At 46.7% G+C, this 18,398-nt stretch overlaps 1 protein-coding gene across 14 annotated transcripts; it reads left to right on the top strand.

Moving 5' to 3' along the window:
- The first annotated feature begins 392 nt into the window (after nucleotides 1-392).
- On the top strand, nucleotides 393-17,579 carry ZNF671 (zinc finger protein 671). Of its 14 annotated transcripts, none has more exons than XM_032614281.1 (7): nucleotides 393-702; nucleotides 1,276-1,293; nucleotides 8,552-8,613; nucleotides 8,925-11,306; nucleotides 14,173-14,299; nucleotides 14,911-15,033; nucleotides 15,649-17,579. In XM_032614281.1, the coding sequence occupies exons 5-7, from the start codon at nucleotides 14,266-14,268 to the stop codon at nucleotides 16,860-16,862; spliced, it is 1,371 nt and encodes a 456-aa protein (XP_032470172.1). In that variant the 5' UTR covers nucleotides 393-702; nucleotides 1,276-1,293; nucleotides 8,552-8,613; nucleotides 8,925-11,306; nucleotides 14,173-14,265; the 3' UTR covers nucleotides 16,863-17,579. The 14 variants fall into 14 exon arrangements, 13 of the variants coding, with proteins under 13 accessions (XP_032470172.1, XP_032470174.1, XP_032470176.1 ...); XM_032614283.1 differs by lacking the exon at nucleotides 1,276-1,293 and having other exon boundaries at nucleotides 406-702; nucleotides 8,925-8,969; nucleotides 10,360-11,306; XM_032614285.1 differs by lacking the exon at nucleotides 1,276-1,293 and having other exon boundaries at nucleotides 406-702; nucleotides 8,925-9,009; nucleotides 11,173-11,306.
- The last annotated feature ends 819 nt before the right edge of the window (nucleotides 17,580-18,398 follow it).

The following is an 18,398-nucleotide window of genomic DNA, read 5'->3' as shown; positions in this document are numbered from 1 at the left end:
GCAACAAGGTAATGGTTACTAGCTCCCAGGTATGAATGGATGAAAGAAACTTGGTGTGGTGTGTCCTTTTGGTTTTGCAGCTTTCCAGACTATCTGAAATAATATGACTCCAAACATTTATTTAATTAGTGCAGACAGCAATCCACGGAATCTGCGTGCGGGCCCTTGAAGAGGAGCTAAGCCTCGCCCCATCCTCGGGAATTAGGTGTACCACTTAAAAACCCCTTTTGTGGTACCCAGCATTTCCCCAGGAGCTCAGGCCCAGGCCCTGAACCTGAACCTGTGCCTAGGACGATGGTTCACCAAGACCTACATTACCCAGAAGGCTCTGCGCCACACGTCCAATGAAGGCCCGGGAGAGGGGCGTTTCCGTGCGTGCGGAAGACGTCGGAGCGGGACTTCCGGCATCTTAGGCGCAGCCAGACGTTTTGTCGGTTCTTGTGAGGATCTAAGCGCTAGGGGGCTCTTGAATTCTTGGTCTGGACCGAGGGTGGAGGAATCGGGAAGACGCGTGAGTAGGCGTTGTCCCCGCCGCTCGGAGGCGAGACAAAGTTCGGCGGTGGCGACGCCTGCGTTGACCCTGCCGCCGGGGCAGGGCTTGGGACCGCGGTATCCAGCTCCTCAATCCGGATGCCTGCCTCTCCCGGCGCACTCCGCCCACAGACCCCGATGGCGGCGGCCGCGCTGAGGGAACCCCCTCAGGTACACGCTCCTCCTCCGGGCCCTCAGCGCCCTCACCGCACCAGACACTAAAGCCCCGAGTGCGGGGCGCCTGCTCCCGTGCCTGCAGCCCAGGCCCGGTGTCCGGGATTGTGGGGTCCCTGTTTCTGACAGTGTGATTGTGCGTGTGAGAGGGGGTCAGGCAGAGGGACCGACAGGTGCAAAGGCTTGGAAGTCGAACTGAGCCAGAGGCATTGGGGAGATCGGGGATCCGTGTCGTGTCAGCACCGAGCAGGATGTGAGGAGTCACACCTGGGTTGAGGAGTTGTACTTTCATTCTGAGGGCTCTGGGAGCCATAAGGGTTTCGAATAGAAGGAGTACTTGATCTGAGTGGAGATTTTAAAACTATCCCACATTTTGCGCTGGGCGAAACAGATTAGGTTGGGGCAGGGAATGTGAGGATGGATGCGTGGATATTGGTAAAGACGCTACTGCAGCGGCTTCAAGAAATGTTTTGACGGTGGATGGACTCGAGAGCCAGGAGAGGGGGAAGAAGTGATCAGGTTCTGGATATATTTTAAAGATACCAACAACAACATTTCCTCCTGCATCAGATGAGGCTGTGATTGATAGTAAGTGAAAAAACAAGTTTTAAATTTTTTCGTTTTTGTTTTCATGGACATTTTGAAAATGGCAATCAGGAAGTGAAACTAGGGAGCAGGTTTCAGATTGGACATGGTTGATTCTGAGATATCCCAGAGTGGAGGTGTCACATGAGCAGCTGGACTGGAAGGTCTGGCGTTCTGGAGAAGGGGCTGGATTGGAGATGTCCACAGGCTGTAGAGGGTGGTCTGGACTAGGTCAAGGCCTGGAGATCAGATTTAGGGGTAGCAATCCTTTGTTTTTATATATAAATTTATTTATTTTTAGAATTTGTGCCTGCGTTGGGTCTTCGTTGCTGCGCATGGGCTTTCTCTGGTTGTGGCGAGTGGGGGCTACTCTTTGTCGCGGTGCGCAGGCTTCTCACTGTGGTGGCTTCTCTTGTTGCGCAGCACAGGCTTTAGGCGCACTGGCTTCAGTAGTTGTGGCTCGTGGGCTCAGTAGTTGTGGCTCGTGGGCTCTAGCGTGCAGGCTCAGTATTTGTGGCACACGGGCTTAGTTGCACCGCAGCATGTGGGCTCTTCCCAGACCAGGGATTGAACATGTGTCCCCTGCATTAGCAGGATGATTCTTAACCACTGCGCCACCAGGGAGGTCCCATGGGTAGCAATCTTAAGTATGTTATTTCAAATGGTCCTTGGGGTGAGAGGGGAGGGCTGTGGATGGAGGTGGGGGGGGAAGGGTGGGCATTTCTGAGACTTCCCTCCACAAAGGAGGGGCATTCTGTTTATCCAGTGTCTGCATGAGGAGAATGCTTTGTAGGGCACAAGGAACCTGGCCTGGCAGAAGAAGATGGGGTGTCGTAAAATAGCTGCCTGATGACAGTTACCCTTGCTTTTGAACAACCTGTTCTAAGAGAAACACACACTGAAAAGCTCCTCCAGTGCCAGGAGTGATTCCACTTTACTCAGTCTTGCCAAAGCCACAAAATCCCTCAAATGCCATATGATAGATTGTCCCAGCCTCTGTGTGTGTGTGTGTGTTTAATTTTTATTGGAGGGTAGTTGCTTTACAATGTTGTGTTAGTTTCTACTGTACAGCAAAGTGAATCAGCTATATGTAGACATATGTCACCCCTTTTTTGGATTTCCTTCCCATTTAAGTCACTGCAGAGCACTGAGTAGAGTTCCCTGAGCTATACAGCAGGTTCTCATTAGTTATCTCTTTTATACATAGTATCGATAGTGTATATATGTCAATTCCAATCTCCCAATTCATCCCACCACCACCCCCTTTCCCTCCTTGGTGTCCATACGTTTGTTCTCAAAGTCTGTGTCTCTATTTCTGCTTTGCAAATAAGATCATCTATACCATTTTTCTAGATTCCACATATATACGTTAATATACAATATTTGTTTTTCTCTTTCTGACTTACTTCACTCTGTATGACAGTCTCTAGGTCCATCCACATCTCTACAAATAACCCAGTTTCGTTCCGTTTTATGGCTGAGTAATGCATTGTATATATGTACCACAGCTTTATCCATTCCTCTGTTTATGAACATTTAGGTTGCTTCCATGTCCTGACTATTGTGAATAGTGCTGCAGTGAACATTGGGGTGCCTCCTTGTGTTTTAGTCTTTGTTATTTATTTATTTATTTATTTGGTTGTTCCGGGTCTTAGTTGTTGCGGGATCTTCGATCTTCGTTGCGGCTTGTGGGATATAGTTCCCTGACCAGGGATCGAACCCGGGCCCCCTGCATTGGGAGCACAGAGTCTTAGCCACTGGACTACCAGGGAAGTCCGTCTCCTTGTTCTTGACTAAATGTTCCAAGGAGGACAGGCTTCTTGCCTCACAGGAAGTTCCTACCAAAGAATTCCTCTAACAAGTTGTCCCGACACAGGAAATGTTTCTGCCCATACTTCTGTATACTATTTGTAATTTTAAGTAGTGTAGGAGAGGCAAAACTCTGTGTCTGCCAATCTTAGGTTTTCAGCTGGGTCTCCTTAAGAAAAGAAACAGACTAATGAGAAAACAGTATATTAATATGTGCAGCACACAACACATGGGAGAAACCTAAACCAAAAGTAACTGGAATTGGTGACTTAGAATTCTAGTTTATATTAGTATCTTCGACAAAGAAGAGTAAATTTGTAGACAAATGACAGAACGAAGAAAAGCAGTTTTAGGCTTCCAAGGGCAGCAAACCGAGAAGGTAAATATGGAGGAGGAACCTAATATTGTGTGGTTTGATTGCAGATTCCATTGGTGCCAGTCTCTGGGCTGATAATCTGTCTCCAATAAAAGGAGAATTTATATCTTGCCTTTAGGTAGAAAAGGCGGAGCTTTTTCTGTGTTTGCTGTTTCTCACTGCCTTCAGCTCAAAATAATTTTTATGTCAAAGAGGCATATTTTGGGGTGATATTATTCTGATCTTCTTCGTGAGCTACAAAACAGCCAGGAAAGATAGTTTGTGTTATTGAAATTCCTATATTATTCTCCCTTTGTATACTCTATCCAATTGATTTTATGAGAGAATTAAGCATTAGTTTCCCAAGGAATCCATTGTAGGTAGTGAACTGATTATTCTTCTATGCATTTAGACTGGTCCTAGGCATGTACTTCCCTTCGGGTATTTAAGACAGTATCCACTGAAATCATTTTCTGTGGGCACAAATTCTCTCATGGAACCCCATTTGAGAAAGGCTGCTAAAGATTATGGTCTCACCAATTCTATTGTGTATGGGTGGGTTTTCTTACACCAATAAGCAATTCTCTCACGCCAGCTGAGTGTCCTATAATTCAAGTCAATTCTGACACTGTTTATGCAGAGATAGCATCAGATCCCACAGGTTAAGGTCTCAGTCCCATAAGACTCCCCCCACCCCACACACACTCTTTCAGACACCAGTCATTAAGTCCATGTTTTCACCTGGGTTTCTGAACTGATTGGAGGTTCCAACAGCCTCCTTTTCGGGTTCAATCAATTTTCTTATAGTGGCTCACAGAACTCAGAGAAACATTTTACTAACTAGATTACCAGTTTATTATAAAAAGATATAACCCAAGAACAGCCACATGGAAGAGATGCATACAGGGAAAGGTATGGGGAAAGGGTGCAGAGTTCCCATGCACATTGCTCTTCCTGCATCTCCATGTGTTCGTCAACTTGGAAGCTCTCTGAACCCTATTCTTTTGGGATTTTATGGAGGCTTCATTTCACAGGCATGATTGATTACATCCTTGACCATTGGCGATTGAACTCAGTCTCTGACTGCTCTACCCCCTCAGAGGTCAGGGGGTAGGACTGAAAGTTCCAACCCTCTAATCATGTGGTTGGTTCTCCTGGAAACCAGCCCCACCATCCTTTTGTCCTTTCCCAAAGTAACCTCATAAGGGCATTTTTATTGCTCTTCTCACTTAGGAAATACCTAAGGTTTTAGGAGTTCTGTGCCCCAAACCTGGACAAAGACCAAATACGGGAACTTCCCTAGTGGCACAGTGGTTAAGAATCCGTCTGCCAGTGCAGGGGACACGGGTTCGAGCCCTGGTCCGGGAAGATCCCACATGCCGCGGAGCAACCAAGCCCGTGCGCTACAACTACTGAGCCTGTGCTCTAGAGCCCGTGAGCCACAACTACTAAAGCCCGTGCTCCACAAGAGAAGCCACTGCATTGAGAAGTCCGTGCACCACAACAAAGAGTAACCCCCACTTGCTGCAACTAGAGAAAGCCCACGCGCAGCAACAAAGTCCCAACGTAGCCAAATAAATTTATTTTAAAAATTAAAAGACCAAATACGTATTTATTGTTATAAATCATATTATTACACTGCTCTAGTAAACAAATATGCATATATTCATAGAGAATTCATAAAACTTGAGATCTGTGTTGTGGCTTCATTTTTCCCTTTGTGAATGTAATTTTTCAAATGTTCAACAGTGTAAAATCAAGATGAATGTGTGTCTTCTGAATGTTATAGTATTATTATTTTTTTAAATATTGACATATGTCGTGAATTTTTAAATTTATTTATTTATTTATTTATGGCTGTGTTGGGTCTTCGTGTCTGTGCGAGGGCTTTCTCTAGTTGTGGCAATCAGGGGTCACTCTTCATCGCGGTGCGTGGGCCTCTCACTATTGCGGCCTCTCTTGTTGCGGAGCACAGGCTCCAGACGCTTAGGTTCAGTAATTGCGGCTCACGGGCCCAGTTGCTCCGTGGCATGTGGGATCTTCCCAGACCAGGGTTCGAACCCGTGTCCCCTGCATTGGCAGGCAGATTCTCAACCACTGTGCCACCAGGGAAGCCCTGAATGTTATATTTTTAATATCATTTATATGCTTATTCTTTGTCTGATTTATCCCTTTCTAAGAAGATAAAAGCGAGTAAGTTATACATTTGTACCCACAATTCTTTTTCAGTTTTATTGCTTTAAATATCTCATATATTTAAATTATAGGGAGAGATTGTCAGACTGTATTAAATGCATGGGCAAACTCCATGCAACCTATAACAGATGATCCTTAATTACAAACATAAGTATATGCTAAAAGGAATGGAATGAAATAAGACATGAATATTAACCATAAGAAGGTTGGAGAGGTGGACTTCCCTGGTGGTGCAGTGGTTAAGAATCTGCCTGTCAATGCAGGGGACATGGGTTTGAGCCTTGGTCCGGGAAGATCCCATATGCCACGGAGCAACTACGACCATGCGCCACAAGTACTGAGCCTGAGCTGTAGAGCCTGTGAACCACAACTACTGAAGCCCACGCACCTAGAGCCTGTGCTCCGCAACGAAAGGCCACCGCAATGGGAAGCCTGCACACTGCAACGAAGAGTAGCCCCTGCTCACTGCAACTAGAGAAAGCCCGCATGCAGCAACAAAGACCCAACGCAGCTAAAAATAAATAAAGAAATAAATTTATTTTAAAAAGAGGGTTGGAGAGGTTATATTAATATAAGAAAATGTCAACTTTAGGAAAAATAACATTACCAAAGATAACATAGGGACATCTAATTAAACAAGTAATTTAAATCAAGAAGATTTTAAAATGCTAAATGGGGAATTACCTGGTGCTCCAATGGTTAGGACTCTGTGCTTCTACTGCAGGCGGCACAGGTTCTATCCCTGGTCAGGGAACAAAGATCCCACAAGCCATGTGGTGCTGCCACAAATGAATGAATGAATGAATGAATGAATGAATATGCTAAATGTATTTGTACCTGAGAACAGGCTTTCAAAATTCTTTCAATAATTAATAGAATAGGCAGGAAAACCGTAAGGATATACAAGACATGACCAATATCATCAGCTAACTTGATTCAGTAGATATGTATAAAACATTACTCCAGTCTATAGCAGAATACACATTCTTTTCAGGTACACATGGTACATTCCTCCAAGATAAACCAAATGCTAGGGACATAAAATAATTTTCAGTAAGCTTTAAACTTGAAGCAGTATAGAATATATTCTCTAAATAAAGCAAAACTAAATTAGAAAATTTTAAATATCCTAGAAAATCCACAGACATTTAAATTTTAAAGAACTGTTAAGTATCAAAGAGTAAAAGAAATAAGGAAACCAATAGAAGATAAATTAGGAGCATATTTTTGTGAAACAGGCAAGAATAATTTTTTTTAAACTTTTTTTTGGCCGTGCCATGAAGCATGTGGGATTGAACCTGTGTTCCCTGTGTTGGAAGCACGGAGTCTTAACCACTGGACTGCCAGGGAAGTCACAAGAACAATTTAAATGTATCAGTAACAAGCAAAATATATTGTGTCGAAAATTAACAAATGTATTTCTTTTAGAATTGCAGCCTTCTATTCTGTAAAGCCCGTGACAGCCAAAATTTAAAGAGTGAAAGACTGGGGCTTCCCTGGTGGCGCAGTGGTTGAGAGTCCGCCTGCTGATGCAGGGGACACGGGTTCATTCCCCGGTCTGGGAAGACCCCACATGCCACGAAGCGGCTGGGCCTGTGAGCCACGGCCGGTGAGCCTGCACGTCCGGAGCCTGTGCTGCGCAACGGGAGAGGCCACAACAGTGAGAGGCCCGCGTACGGCAAAAAAAAAAAGAGTGAAAGACTATATCTTCAATGTCTAAAACTGCCAAGGGATGAACACACAGGGCATAGGAGGAAATCGCATTAGTTAGAACAACAAATACAACTCCAACCTAAATGACCAAAATAAGAGCAATCAATGGAAGAAGGAATCAAGGTGATTATCAGGCATATAACAAGATTTACAAACACATTGCTATTTTAGAACTGCATACCAAATTCAACTGTCTTTACAGAACACATAATAGAATGTAAAGATGGGCTTCCCTGGTGGCGCAGTGGTTAAGAATCCGCCTGCCACATGCTGCGGAGCAGGTAAGCCTGTGTGCCACAACTACTGAGCCTGTGCTATAGAACACGTGAGCCACAATTACTGAGCCCGCGTACTGCAACTACTGAAGCCCGCATGCCTAGAGCCCGTGCTCCACAACAAGCGAAGCCACTGCAGTGAGACACCTGTGCATCGCAACAAAGAGTAGCCCCCCTCGCCACAACTAGAGAAAGCCTGCGCGTGGCAACGAAGACCGAACACAGCCAAAAATAAATAAATAAAATTAACTAATTTAAAAAAATAGAATGTAAAGAAAATTGTAAGACATCTGAAAATTTTAGTAGAACTATCCTCATGAAAATAGACATAAACATCATTAAGATGGTATTAGCAAATAAAATTCAGCAGTGTGTAAAAAGAATTATATACCATGACCAAGAAAGATATCTTTCAGTGGTGCCAGGTTTGTTTAATATTAGAAGAGCAAAGAATGTTATCCAACATATTAACAGGCTAAAAAAAAAAAAGAAGAAAAATCACATCATATCAATCGATGCAGAAGACTCACTAACATGACTGAATGTAGCCAAGTGCTGTGTACAGTTCTATAAATGCACGTGTGTGTGGTAGGGATATAGATGTAAATGAGCTGTGTTCTATATGTTAACAATACACAGGAAGCACAAATTGAATGATTAAAATTTACAAATCTATAGCATAAAAAAACACTTAGGAATGAATATAATGAAACATGTACATGTTCTTTCATTATATTCATTCCTAAGTATTTTATTGAAAACTACAAAGTTATTTTTTCAGTATTACTGAAAACGTCAAAGTTTAGTTGCAATCTACAAAAACACTTCTGCTGAGGGAAATTAAAGATGACCTAGACGAATGGAGCGATCTTTTCCATAGAATTCAGTGACTGCACTTTTTCCCTTTTCCCAGGGTTTAGTGCTCACTTTGGACCCCAGTATCAAGTGGTGGAATCCTGTTGGAGACTGGAACTGGTAAGCTTGAGTCATGGGAATTCAGGCTGAGCTTCCACTTACTACACAGATCCAACTGGAGCCAGTTTACCTGAGGATAGTTGGGGGAGGGGGGGTCTGGTGGGGGTGAGGTTCTGGTTCCTGGAGGAATTGAGCACCTGAAATCCTCTGAATCAAGTCAAGAGAATGTGGATGGTCAGGAGTCATTTTCTGTCCTCCATTGGGAAGGGTTTGAAGCACTGTTGGGAGAATGACCAGAGGATGTCATGTAATTCCCCAGGTAATAATCCCCAAAACCACGTGCTGTGAATACTGTTATTTCCCCGTTTCAGAAATGAGGGGACTGAAGCTTGGAGAAGTGAGGCTTTCTGCATAAGGTACTATAATCAGTAATGGGGTTACCAGCTGCAAACCCAGGTAAGCCTCCCCCTAGAGCTCAGCCTGTGAAGTCAGACACTGGACACCATGTGCTAGACTGCATTGAATTTGAAGCCAAACACAACATGATTGGTTCTAATGCAAGTTCAAAGATTGTGAATTTGAAAGTAAGATATAGAAGAATTATGCTACAACCCTATGCTGTACTTACTCCTGAGGGAAAAATTTGGTTTTTTTAGATTATTTATTTATTTATTTTATTTTGGCTGCATCGGGTCTTAGTTGTGGTATGTGGGATCTTTCATTGCGGCGTGTGGGTTTCTCTCTAGTTGTGGCGCGCAGGCTCTGTAGCTGTGGCACGTAGGTTACAGAGCATGTGGGCTCTGTAGTTTGTGGCATGCAGGCTCTCTAGTTGAGGCACACGAGCTCAGTAGTTGTGGCGCATGGGCTTAGTTGCCCCACAGCATGTGGAATCTTAGTTCCCTGACCAGGAATCGAAGCCTCATCCCCTGCACTGTAAGGCGGATTCTTTACCACTGTACCGCCAGGAAAGTCCCAGGAAAATATTTCTTAAACTGTAAATCTTGAATCATCTTGTCTAGAACATATCCCTAGTGCAACTGGCTACCTGAAATTGATAACGTCATTCTGTATGTGTGATTATTTTTTTCTTGAAATAATTTTAAATGGCACAGATTGTACACTGCTATCTTGTAAAATTTTAAATCATTCCTGTTAAGGCTACTTGTAGGTTCAGGGTATGTGTATGTGAATTTTTTCTTTTTCTTTCTTTCTTTTTTTTTTTTTTTTTGCGGTATACGGGCCTCTCACTGTTGTGGCCTCTCCCGTTGCGGAGCACAGGCTCCGGACGCGCAGGCTCAGTGGCCGTGGCTCACAGGCACAGCTGCTCCGCGGCATGTGGGATCTTCCCGGACCAGGGCACGAACCCGTGTCCCCTGCATCGGCAGGCGGACTCTCAACCACTGTGCCACCAGGGAAGCCCTGTGTATGTGAATTTTGACAGACGCTGCAAGTAGGCAGCCTTGACTCACCTCCTACCACATGGGTACCTGAGAGCCCAGGTTTGTGATGATAAGGACTATTCATGTATTCAGCACTAATCATGCACCTTGCACTGGTTTAATCACTTGATACTTAACCTCACCAAGGTATGGGCACTATTTTCTTCTGCTGTTTTAGTGAATGGACGTTTATGTTTGAGGAATATTTAAACAATTTCACAGAGGTCTGCTAGGGAGGTTTTATCTTCATTTTACATTTCACAACATGGAGGTGAAACTGCTGGCCTTGAGTCCCAAATTCGGAAGGATGAGGCTGGGATTTGCAGGCTGTGCACCTCCAAAACAGCTAGCATTGTATCACGCTCAGGATATGAAGCGCGCACTGGAGATTTTATATGAAGCCGACCCCCACCGGAGGAAAACTGCTGACCGCAAGCACGTAGACCCCAGACGGGTTGAAACCAGAAGATTGCCGATGCTCGAAACTTCACCTTGATACCAACCAATCTGAGAATTGAGCACAAGTGGATCGTGCACCCTGCAGCCCCTCCCTCACATGGCCTTGAAAACCTCTGTCTCCTAACCAGCAACTTGGAGATGGTCTTAGGACATTAGTCCACCAGCTTCCCAGATTGCTGGCCTCCTGAATAAAGCAACTTTTCCTTTTCCACCAACACTTGTTTGTCGAGTATTGGCTTTTCGAGTGGCGAGCAGCCAAACTCGGGTTCGGTACCAACCTCATCCAGTTACAGAGACTCTGAGGTATGAGATGCAGCCTGAGGCCTGGGAGCAACTGGCAGGCTAAGACAGTAGGCACTCAATTCCTTTGCCTTCCACCTTCTGACCACAGGCTTCCCCTCAGCACCTGGTGTCGAGGTGGAGACTGCAGTACCCAGAATTCTCAGTGCCACAGGGTGTCAGCTCTCTGCCAATCATGGCCCAGGAGAGGGGCCTTTTTCTGTGAGCACTTCACTTTGGGGCAGGGCTTCCGGTGCCCCATCTCGTTTCTGGGGTTGTAGAATCCTGGAGACGGGAATAGCACCTCCATCCCCTGGTGTGATATGGGCTGTTCCCATCCCTTTTGCCCACAGGCTCCAATGACAGTGGCCAAGCTGATAGCTGAGCCCTCACCTTCCCAATATGTGGGATTACGTGTCTTTGCTCTCCCCTGTCCCAGCAGTTGTGTCTGCAGGCTCTGAGGAGGCAGTCTCCGTCTAAGCCGTCGTTACATGGAGAAGTTTCTGTAGAGCCCAGAGAGATGAGGGATGGAAGGCGTCCCAGGCATGTTCAGATGCTTGGAGTTGAAGCTGAGCTGTAAGTGTCCAACAACAATTCGTCTCTTTCCTTTCTGGGGGAGACAACATGGGGACAGGTTTCAGGCCTGAAATGGCCAGCTGAGCGTCTTGGCCTCTATTCTGAGGGTGACGGGAGCCATGGGGAAAGTGGAGCAGAGCCTCAGCAGTCTTCCTCTGGCAGCAGAGAGAACAGACAGTGAAGGGCTAGAGTGATGGTGGAGACGGAGTGATGGCAGGTGTGGAAATTATCCACATTTATTCAGAGCTTGCTAATAGCAAGGGAGTTGGGCATCATCACTTGCCTTTAGCTGAGGCTCGAGGGCAGGGGAGGGGGAAAGCTGATTGGCCCCTAAGTTGGAAGTGGGTGTAAAGGGAAGAGGGTAGTTTTGGGGTTTTTAAAAATAAATTTATATATATATTTATTTTTTGGGTCCGTTGGGTCTTTGTTGCTATGCACGGGCTTTCTCTAGTTGCGGCGAGCGGGGGCCGCTCTTTGTTGCGGTGCGCGGGCTTCTCATGGCGGTGGCTTCTCTTGTTGCGGGGCATGGGCTCTAGGGGCACGGGCTTCGGTAGTTGTGGCATGCAGGCTCTAGAGCACAAGCTCGGTAGTTGTGGTGCACGGGCTTAGTTGCTCCGCGGCATGTGGGATCTTCCCGGACCAGGGCTTGAACCTGTGTCCCCTGCATTGGCAGGAGGATTCTTAACCACTGTGCCACCATGGAAGTCCCAGGAAGGTTTTTTTTTTTTTTTTTTCCTTTTTTTTTTATGCTGTACGCGGGCCTCTCACTGTTGTGGCCTCTCCCGTTGCGGAGCACAGGCTCCGGACGCGCAGGCTCAGCGGCCATGGCTCACGGGCCCAGCCGCTCCGCGGCATGTGGGATCCTCCCGGACCGGGGCACGAACCCACGTCCCCTGCATCGGCAGGCGGACTCTCAACCACTGCGCCACCAGGGAAGCCCAGGAAGGCAGTTTTTATGAGAGTTCTGACCGTTTCGGTTCAGTTGCTGCAGAGGTTATAGGTGAGAATTTTATTTTTATATATGGTCACACCACAGGGAAATCAGGGAGGAGACTACTGCAGCAGTCTAAATGAGCATTGATGGGCTGCACCAGAGTGATTGCTGTGAAGGTAGCACAGAGGTTGTGTTCTCATGCTGTTACTTTACTAGGGCTGATTTTATTTTCTGAAGTGGATTGTGAGAGAAGGAAGTAAAGGAGAGATGACCCAAAGCTTTGGGTTTAGCTGCTGGAAGGATGGAAATGCCAGCCACTGAAATGGGGAGGTCTGTTGTAAAGTTAATTTTCAGATAATTAGGTGTAGGAAAGTTGTGACTGGTGTGGGGACAACATGTATGTGATAAGCAGCTTAATGACCTCCCAAAGATGTCCATTTTCTAATCCCTAGAAACTTTGGACGTGTTATCTCACATGGCAACAGGGACTTTGTTTTTTAATGTTTATTTATTTATTTGGTTGTGCTGGGTCTTAGTTGCAGCAGGCAGGCTCCTTAGTTGAGGCTCACTGCTCCTTAGTTGTGGCATGCAAACTCTTGGTTGCAGAATGCATGTGGGATCTAGTTCCCTGACAAGGGATCGAACCCAGGCCCCCTGAATTGGGAGCGCAAAGTCTTAACCGCTGTGCCACCAGGGAAGTCCTGCAACAGGGACTTTATATATGTGATTAAGCTAATGATCTTGAGATGGACAGATTATCCTGGGTTATCCCGTGGACCCAGTGTAATCACAGGAGGATCAGAATCAAAGAAGGAGATTTGAGGAATGAAACAGATGTCAGAATGATAGTTGCTGACTTTGCCGTTGGAGGAAGGGGCAAGGACTCAAGGATGCAGGAGGTTTTTTAGAAGCTAGAAAAGCTAAGGAAACAGATTCTTCTGTGGAGCTGCCAGAAGGAATATAATCCTGCTGACATTTTTTTTTTGGTCTTAGTTTCGGCAGGCAGGCTCCTTAGTTGTGGCATGCATGTGGGATCTAGTTCCCTGACCAGGGATCGAACCCAGGCCCCCTGCATTGGAAGGTGGATTCTTAACCACTGTGCCACCAGGGAAGTCCCAATCCTGCTGACATTTTGATCTTTAGCCTAGTGAAGCCCATTTTGGACTTACAACCTCCAGATGTAAGATGATAAATTTGAGTTGATTTAAGCCACCGAGCTACTAGTGATTTGTTACAGCAGTAATAGGAAACTTAATACAGTGTACAACTGAGAAATGGAAGAGAGCTCAGAGTAACTGAGGTGTGCATGTGGTTCTGGGTGCCCGTGATCTGAAGAAAGGAAAAGGGCCAGATTGGGAGGGTCTTAAAGCAGGAATGGGGGCTTTGGCAGCGGGGGCCACTAGAGGTTTGGGACAAGATAGCATCCTGATTGTATTGCCAAGTGTTCTCTCCATGCTGTGTACAGAGTGACATCTGGGGAGTCCAGGGTAATGTCTGTGGTGTGGGCCAGAAAGTTGGTTGTAGGTAGCTGAAGATGTGAGGCAGGCATGGTCCAAAGAGTGATATGCAGGAGAGGAGGGAGTGTAAACTGATTGGCCTAGGACCCTGTTGTTGGGGGCTTAAGTGAAAAGAGTGAGCGCAGGTTTAGGAAGTATGTCCAGGGAGTATGCTGTGAGGTTCCCCAGGGGAACTGGGCCAGGCTCAGAGCTTAGATGGCATCTATCTCCCAACCTGCTTGTTGTTGCTGTGGGCTGACACGGTGATCACTGCGGGTAGTCAGGAGAGAGAAAGGACCGATGGTATCAATGCCTGGTACTCCGTTTGACTTGGGGACCTCGGGACATGGGTGAGCAGGACATTGTTGTGCGTAGGTAGAGTGGGGATACTCACTTGAGACACTTTTCATGGACCTTGCTGTCCCCATCTTTGCAGGGCTGTGCCATCTCTGAGGACGTGTTTGTGTACTTCTCCCAGGAAGAATGGGTGCTCCTTGATGAGGATCAGAGACTCCTGTACCGGGATGTGATGTTGGAGAACTTTGCACTTTTAGCCTCCCTGGGTAAGACCCTCACACCAACTCCATCTCCTTTCTCCTTTCCCACAGGGACCGCTCTGTCCTTCCCACACAGCTTTCTTGCCATGTTTCCTGGAGTAGGTGCCATGGCTGCCAGGGCTATGCTCTATGGTGTGTCCTCACTTCTTACTGAGCAGCCCCAAAGCCACACAGCCAAAGGTTTGGGGGTCACAAGACACAGTTTTCCCAATGGAACCCATAGTCTTGGTCACTTTCTGGGCTGGTGAATCTGTCTAGAATTATGACACCCCTGTGCCCAAGGTTCTGCCCCCTTCCTCCAGGTGACATTTTCTGGGGCTCCATTATACCAGGAGTTACAGGCACTCACATAGTCACTACTTATGTAGACCCTTGGATGCTTCCTTCATGGTTCTTTTTGTAATAATTATCATTATTATTTTGGCTTAGTAGTGTGGCATGCAGGATCTTAGTTCCCTGACTAGGGATTGAACCCACACCCCGTGCAGTGGAAGCACAGGGTCTTAACCACTGGACCACCAGGGAAGTCCCAGTAATAATTATTATTCTTTAACTTGTGGTCTGTCATAGGGTGGGTTTCTCTGAGCCAGTACTCACCAGTGCTGGGTTTCGCTTAGGAACTGCATCCTCCAGATCACATTTAGTCACGCAGCTGGAGCAAGGGGAGGAGCCCTGGATGCCTGCCCAGGTGGATATGACTCCAGCCACAGAGAAAGAGGCTCAGAAGGGACCTGGACCTGGTGAGTGGACACCACGGAAGGGCATGATGTCAAGGTTGGGTTCAAATCCAGAGATATTGACTGTTTCCACCTGTGTTTGATTTCAAGGCCTGTGGACACACAGTGCTTCTACCTGTCCTTCCCCATTCTGGACACTGTGACTTATTTCTAGTCTGACTTCTAGCCCCTGGCATCCACCGTTCATCCATTCCTCCTTACTGCTCACTCCGCATTCGTCTGCAACATTGGCCTGCACTTAATGTGTCACGAGATGTGCACATATCCTTCAGTAATCTTTGAACACCAGCTGCTCACTTGTGATTGGAGTTTCCTGGGCCTTGACATGCCCTTCTGCCTAGCACTCGCCTGTCCCAACAGCCAACGTCCTACTGGAAACTGTTTGCTCTATTCTGTCCTCATTCTGGCCTCATGTCCTTGCCTTCAGGAGGCCTCCCCCATTCTGTGACCTTCAGAGGCCCTGCACTGCATAGCAATCCCTTCCTCAACCTATCCCTGCCTCTCTGTCCTGTAAACGGTCCCATGGACTTATCCTCGGTGTGTCAGACACATTTATGATGGGGTTGTCGCCTCCTTCAAAGTCAACATGCATCTCATTGGGCACTTCTCTGCTTTCAGGTTGTTGGTGTGGAGTGGAGGCTGAGGCTGTTTCCTCTGAGCAGAGTGTTTATTTAGAAGGAGTGTCACAGTTCAGGACTCCTGTGGCACGTCTGAAAACACACCCATGTGACATGTCTGGCCCAATATTGAAAGACCTCTTACACCTGACTGAATACCCATGGAGGAAAGCCAGGCAGGAACCACACATATGTGAGGCACATGGGAAGCAGTTCTGTTTCAGTGCAGACCTTCACCAGCACCACAAGCAGCACAGTGGAGAGAAATTCTTCAGGAGGGATGAGGGCAGGGACACTGTGAAAAGCTGCAGAATCTATGTGCCAGAGAAGACCTACATACACCGTGAGGGCAGAGTGGACTTACCAGCCACCTCTGGCCTTCAGCACCAGGTTTCTCATGACAGAATGAAGCCCCATAAGAGCACTGAGCTTGGGGGAGCCCTTAGCACTGGACAGAAGCTTCATAAATGTAGTGAATGTGGGAAAGTGTTCACTCGGAAAGACACACTTGCAAGGCACCAGAGAATCCACACTGGAGAAAGGCCTTATGAGTGCAGCCAATGTGGGAAATTCTTTAGCCAAAGCTGTGACCTTTTTAAACATCAGACAGTCCACACTGGAGAAAGGCCTTTTGAGTGCAGTGAGTGTGGGAAGTTCTTTAGACAAGTCTCCGGTCTTGTTGAACACAGGCGAGTTCACACAGGTGAAAGGCTCTATCAGTGCAGTAACTGTGGAAAATTCTTTAGCAGCAAGTCTAACCTCATTCGACACCAGGAGGTTCACACAGGAGCAAAGCCTTATGTGTGCAGTGAGTGTGGGAAAGAGTTCAACCGCAGACACACACTGGTTCTGCACTGGAGGACTCACACTGGAGAAAGGCCTTATGAGTGCAGGGAGTGCGGGAAGTCCTTCAGTCAAAGCTCCCACCTTAACGTACACTGGCGAATTCATAGCAGTGATTATGAATGCAGCAGATGTGGGAAAGCCTTTAGCTGCATCTCCAAACTCGTTCAGCACCAGAAAGTTCACTCTGGAGAAAAGCCTTACGAGTGCAGCAAATGTGGGAAAGCCTTCACCCAAAGGCCAAACCTTATTCGGCACTGGAAGGTTCACACTGGAGAAAGGTCCTCTGAGTGCAGGGAGTGTGGGAAGGACTTCAACCACAGACACACCCTTGTTCTCCACCAGAGGACTCACACTGGAGAAAGGCTGTGAGAGTACAGTGAGTGCGGGAAGCCTTTTAGCCAGCGCTCCCAACTTGCTGTACACTTGAGAGTACCTAGCAGTGCTTGTGAGTGCAGCAGACGTGGGAAAGCCTTCACCCAAAGGCCAAACCTTATTCGGCACAGGAAGTCCATGCTGAACAAAGGCTTTAGAGTACAGGGAATGTGCTGTCTCCTTGTTCAACCTAACAACTGTCCCCAGAGTGAAGCCCTGAATGTGGGTTTTGTGAGAGAGCCGTCAGTCAGAAGTGAAACCTCATACATACAAACATCCACAACAGGAAGATTCCTGATGAGTGCCACGCACGTGAGGTGCTTTCAGGAGCTGTGGCGCACATTCTAAACTGCTTAGTGCCTTTCCCAGTTGGTAGAAGGCATCCTGCTGTTCCCATCTGGCAAAGTCCCACAGGGTGTGTCAGTTACAAGCTTAGTCAGGCAGACCTCTGCCATCTCTCCAGTCCCTGGAAGGAGTCGTGACTGGCCTCGGTGGCCTACAGGGGGCCTCATTTTCACCCTTTGACTGGCTTATGTGTGGAAAGAATCAGCTCATAAGATGGGCTCTCCAGGGAGCTTGCAGAGATTTACCTTTGTATATTTCTTGGTCTCATTGTGGATGTATACAGTGTCCAAGTCCCGCAGCCCTGGAACTCTGTGTCCCACATTTGCTCGTGTTTGTACAATAATAAAGTCCTTACTCTGAGCTGCCTTTAATCTTGAGGGTTCTGTTCATTGTGTGGAGTGTGTTGAGGACACAACTGTGTTCTACTAGCATGAAATGATAAACAGATTTTGTGGGAATCCTTGGTTTTCTGTGCTTCAGAGAGGACAGCATGATGGCAAAGAATAGCTGTCCACTATTGGCCCAATTTGCATTGCTACCCAAGACCTTCTAGGAATGACTTCAGGGCTCTGTGAGACATACCATGTGGCCTGGAGGCTAGTTTTATTTGTGGGTCCATAAGTAAGTATGAAGAAGAGCAGCTGGTCCCTTGTTCCTATAGAATGTTTCATATTCCCAAGCATTATTAAGAGGCAGCTGGCCTCTGGTACCTGCCAAGGAGCCTGAGTTCAGAATTCGGTAGGCAGGTGTCACTGGCTGGAAGACCTACAGGTGCCAGGTGGAAACCATATGGTTCAGAAACATTGGGTGTGAATAATAAGTAGTTGGAGAGATTACAACACCCTAGAGAGATGTACCTGCTAAAGGTACCTGCTAAGATATTCCCATGCTATGGCTGTGTAGGATGAGAAGGTACAGAAATTGTCAGGACCTTCAGAGCTATTATCTATCCTACGGTCAATATCACTTGCAGGACAATCTATAGACATTTTGTGGATTCCCTTAGATTCAGTGAATCAAGTCAAGGCTATTGCTGTGCAGGCAGGAAAATGGTTGAGAGAATGGAGATCTAGGATTCCAGAGATGTGGGTTTTGTGACTTATCCTGTGTTCTTGGTGACTCCCATTGAAAGAGGTTTATTATAGGGCTGCCTGTAGGATTTAGCTTGTCCTTTCTATTTTCTTAAGG

This window comes from Phocoena sinus, chromosome 19 (genome assembly GCF_008692025.1).
Source record: "Phocoena sinus isolate mPhoSin1 chromosome 19, mPhoSin1.pri, whole genome shotgun sequence".
Classification (NCBI taxonomy): domain Eukaryota; kingdom Metazoa; phylum Chordata; class Mammalia; order Artiodactyla; family Phocoenidae; genus Phocoena; species Phocoena sinus.
The sequence above is the reverse complement of the archived record's forward strand: the minus strand, read 5'-3'. Positions and strand labels throughout refer to the sequence as shown.

Bases quoted from the DNA above. Each gene is read 5' to 3' on its own strand.
- ZNF671 (XM_032614278.1), top strand. From the start codon at position 631: ATGCCTGCCTCTCCCGGCGCACTCCGCCCACAGACCCCGATGGCGGCG. The intron at 703-14,172 runs GTACACGCTCCT...CCATCTTTGCAG, and splicing joins CGCTGAGGGAACCCCCTCAG to GGCTGTGCCATCTCTGAGGA. The intron at 15,034-15,648 runs GTGAGTGGACAC...CTCTGCTTTCAG, and splicing joins TCAGAAGGGACCTGGACCTG to GTTGTTGGTGTGGAGTGGAG.